The following is a 4,943-nucleotide window of genomic DNA, read 5'->3' as shown; positions in this document are numbered from 1 at the left end:
TCTTGATGAACAAAGCGTGTAAGAGTCATAAACTTTTTGTTCACAGAGATTATTTATTCTTAGATTTATTCTTACTGGCTTTTTGTTGAGGGAAACAGGCGATGCTAACTTCTGGGTCGGCTACAAAAATACGTCACTCCACCACCAAACTCCACCATCAAACATCTTCAAACTCCACCATCAAACATCTTCAAACTCCACCAAACTCCACTGTCAAACATCTTCAGCAAACTCCACCGCCAAACATCTTTATCAAACTCCACCAGCAAACATCTTCAAACTTCACCGCCAAACATCATCAAACTCCACCGCCAAACATCTTCAAACTCCACCATCAAACATCTTCAAACTCCACCATCAAACATCTTCAAACTTCACCGCCAAACATCATCAAACTCCACCGCCAAACATCTTCAAACTCCACCATCAAACATCTTCAAACTCCACCATCAAACATCTTCAAACTTCACCGCCAAACATCATCAAACTCCACCAGCAAACATCTTCAAACTTCACCGCCAAACATCTTCAAACTCCACCATCAAACATCTTCAAACTCCACCATCAAACATCTTCAAACTCCACCAAACTCCACTGTCAAACATCTTCAGCAAACTCCACCGCCAAACATCATCAAACTCCACCGCCAAACATCTTCAAACTCCACCGCCAAACATCATCAGCAAACTCCATCGCCAAACATCATCATCAAACTCCACCGCCAAACATCATCATCAAACTCCCCCACACACACTCTCTCCCACACACACACACACACACACACACTCCCCCACACACACACTCTCCCACACACACACTCTCCCACACACACACTCTCCGACACACACACACACTCCCCCACACACACACTCTCCCCCACACACACACTCTCCCCCACACACACACTCTCCCCCACACACTCTCCCACACACTCCCCCACACACACACTCCCCCACACACACACTCTCCCACACACACACTCTCCCACACACACACTCTCCCACACACACTCTCCGACACACACACACACTCCCCCACACACACACTCCCCCACACACACACTCTCCCCCACACACTCTCTCCCACACACTCTCCCACACACACACTCTCCCACACACACACACTCCCCCACACACACACTCTCCCACACACACACTCTCCCACACACACACTCTCCCACACACACACTCTCCCACACACACACTCTCCCACACACACACTCTCCCACACACACTCTCCCCCACACACTCTCCCACACACACTCTCCCACACACACACTCTCCCACACACACACACTCCCCCACACACACACTCTCCCACACACACACTCTCCCACACACACACTCTCCCACACACACACTCTCCCACACACACACTCTCCCACACACACACACACTCTCCCACACACACACACACTCTCCCACACACACACCATCCTCAGGCTTTAGCAGTAATATAAGTGTTTTTTAAACATGCTCATGTTCCACTGGGTCTCGTTGAGGTAAGATTTTGTCTGTAACGTTGACGGACGCTGTGCTTCGACCCTGAGAGACGGTCGTGAGGTTTACAGGTGACCCACCTGCCTGTTCAGGTCAGCGCCGGCCTGCAGGAGCCACATCAGGCACTGCGGGTGTCCGCCGAACGCCGCGATGTGAGCCGGAGTCTGAGCGAAACGTGACGTCGAGGCGTTTACGCCGCAACCCGCCTGCACCAGCTGCATCACACACTCCAGCTGCAGGAAACCAGACGCGGAGTTATAATCGATCAAACACACCGTCAGAGAAAAAACACACACACACATACACACTCGCGCACTCACACACACACACACACTCGCGCACTCACACACACACACACGCGCACTCACACACAGTCTAGCACAAGTGACACAAGTTCGACACGTGTGTGTGTGTGTGTGTGTGTGTATAAAACAAATAATCCAGGAAGTCTGATTACATGTGTGATATTTCTCACAAACACTCTGCTACTCACACACACACACACACACACACACACACACTGCCACACACACACACACACACACACTCGGCCACTCACACACACACACACACACACACACTCGGCCACTCACACACACACACACACACTCACTCGGCCACTCACACACACACACACACACACACTCACTCACTCTGCCACTCACACACACACACACACACACACACACACACACTCTGCCACACACACACACACACACACACACTCACTCGGCCACTCACACACACACACACACACACACACACACACACACTCTGCCACACACACTCTGCCACACACACTCACTCTGCCACACACACTCACTCTGCCACACACACTCACTCGGCCACTCACACACATACACACTCGGCCACTCACACACACACACACTCGGCCACACACACACTCGGCCACACACACACTCGGCCACTCACACACACTCGGCCACTCACACACACTCGGCCACTCACACACACACACACACTCGGCCACTCACACACACACACACACACACACACACTCTGCCACTCACACACACACACACACACACTCTGCCACTCACACACACACACACACACACACACACTCTGCCATTCACACACACACACACACTCTGCCACTCACACACACACACACACACACACACACACACTCTGCCACTCACACACACACACACACACACACTCTGCCACTCACACACACACACACACACACACACTCTGCCACTCACACACACACACACTCTGCCACTCACACACACACACACACTCTGCCACACACACACACACACACACACTCTGCCACACACACACACACACACACACTCTGCCACACACACACACACACTCTGCCACTCACACACACACACTCTGCCACTCACACACACACACACTCTCACACACTCACGCTCCCAATGCCACGCCCCATGTGTGTGTGTGTGGCAGAGAGTGTGTGTGTGTGTGTGTGTGTGTGTGTGTGTGTGAAACAAATCCAGGAAGTCTGATTAAATGTGTGATATTTCTCACACTCTCGCACACTCCCCCAATGCCACACCCGGTGTGTGTGTGTGTGTGTGTGTGTGTGTGTGTGTGTGTGCCTAAAGTAAACACTACTACGCTTTTGTTTTCTTATCACACTCTCTAAATAAACACAAGTGTTCTTATAAACACGCTACATTTTCCTAACTAATAAGAACACGCATAAATTATATATATATATTTTTTAAAATTGCAGGTTTTTTTTGTGAGATTGTAGTTAATGAGTTAAGTTTATAACCAACACGCCTCCGTCTGTGTGATGATTCGGGCGTGAAACCGTTTTATTGACGAGTTTTATCTACGCGACGGCACCGAATAAACAACTCGAGTAAATATTTGCTCTCCACTGCGCCATGGAAACTAAAATATCGAACACGGCGAAACCGTGAGGTTGATTAATTTCCTAAAACAGCACAAAAGTTTTAGAAAGAAGCGTAAACTCTTCTGTCCTGAAGATAAACTTAAAGCTACAGCTTTACCTCTGAAACTGGAGACTCCTTCCTTAAATATTAAACGCCCCTGTGAAGGAGCTGTTGCTATAGAAACGTGTTAATAATAAACCTGCACTACTGCCAGAGCCGCTGTTATAGAAAACTAATCAACACCTTCTGGGGGAAGCTTTTCCACTGCAAGAAATGTTTTAATTCTAGCACCATCGCGATTTTTGTTCAGTATGCAAATGTTTAAACAATATAAGTAGATGCCTCATTTGCATAAATTTGCATATATTTGCATAAATGTACATTTTTACGTTCTAATTAGCAAAAGTTCATTGTGGTAGTATTCTGTATTTTTTTTAAAATACCCTACTCATTTGTAACGTCTTTCCCAGAGTAAAAAAAATATATATTGTCACTAACAATTTTTAAAAATATTTATAAATAAAAAAAAAAGTACATGTACACGATTAAAAAATTAAATCCGTTTTAAAAAAGAAATACGTTTTTAAAAAGTTAATCTTTCTTCATCGCGCACAGAAGCAAAAAGCTTTAAATGGCTTATTTAAGTTAAATTGACAAACTTAGAAATTGTTTATAACAAAGAAAAATAATAATAATAATAATTCATGTTTAAGAACCGGGCCAGCTAGAATTAGCTGAACCCGAACAGCTGTTGCTAGGTAACCGCTCGCGGTGAGCTAGTCATGCTAGCAGGTCGCCATTAGCTAATGTAGCGCTGTGTGTGTGTGTGTGTGTGTGTGTGTGTGTGTGTACCCTGCCGAAGTGAGCGGCCCAGTGGATGGGCGTCCAGCCGTAGAAGGAGTCCTCGGTGAGCAGCTCGGCTCGGTGCGCGTCGCCGTGGAGCAGCGAGAGGAGCGCGAGCACGTCGCCGTCCCTGCACGCGCGGTGCAACGGGAAGCGCGCGCTCAGCACCTCCTCGCTGGAGAAGCCGCACTCTCCAACCGCCGACATTCTCTCTCTCTCTCTCTCTCTCTCTCACTCACACACACTCACACACACACACACACACACACACACACACCGAGAGTGCTCCCCCAACGACCCACCGACACCGGAATCCGAATAAAAAACCCAATAATACTAATAAATCCGGTTCGAGATGCTCGCTCTGATTATAAAAACAACAGCGCGAGACACACACACACACACACGCACGCGCGCGCGCAGATACGGAACTTCAGCGCAAACCGAGCAGCAAACGACGACGGGGATTGAAATAAAACCAGAACCGGATTTCCAGACTCTTAAGGAGTCCTGCTCTCACGGCGAAAACAAAATCCTGGACTGGATTCCAGTGTGTCCGACTCCTCTGAGTACTGTAGCGACTGTGTGCTCAGAAAGCCTCTACTCGAGTTCTCTTTAAAAGAACCGAACTCAGACCCGTTGAAGTGGACCAAGAGGTGAACCAAGTGAAAAAGGACCCAGTTCTCTTCACATTCACACTGTC

General features: G+C 48.1%; 1 protein-coding gene across 2 annotated transcripts in view; it reads right to left on the bottom strand.

The window, feature by feature from the left end:
- The window catches only part of LOC113526153 (ankyrin repeat domain-containing protein 10), a 31,510-nt gene extending 26,791 nt beyond the window's left edge, over positions 1-4,719 (bottom strand). Inside the window, exons 1-2 of one of the 2 annotated variants that reach the window (XM_034304446.2) lie at positions 4,250-4,719; positions 1,580-1,732 (exon numbers count right to left, since the gene is read on the bottom strand). In XM_034304446.2, coding sequence (XP_034160337.1) covers positions 1,580-1,732; positions 4,250-4,447 — 351 coding nt within the window. In that variant the 5' untranslated portion in view covers positions 4,448-4,719. The remainder of the gene's footprint in view (positions 1-1,579; positions 1,733-4,249) is intronic. The other variant, XM_034304445.2, reaches the window with a different exon arrangement.
- Positions 4,720-4,943: the final 224 nt, after the last annotated feature.

The sequence above is a fragment of the Pangasianodon hypophthalmus genome, chromosome 5 (assembly GCF_027358585.1).
Source record: "Pangasianodon hypophthalmus isolate fPanHyp1 chromosome 5, fPanHyp1.pri, whole genome shotgun sequence".
Lineage (NCBI taxonomy): Eukaryota > Metazoa > Chordata > Actinopteri > Siluriformes > Pangasiidae > Pangasianodon > Pangasianodon hypophthalmus.
The sequence above is the reverse complement of the archived record's forward strand: the minus strand, read 5'-3'. Positions and strand labels throughout refer to the sequence as shown.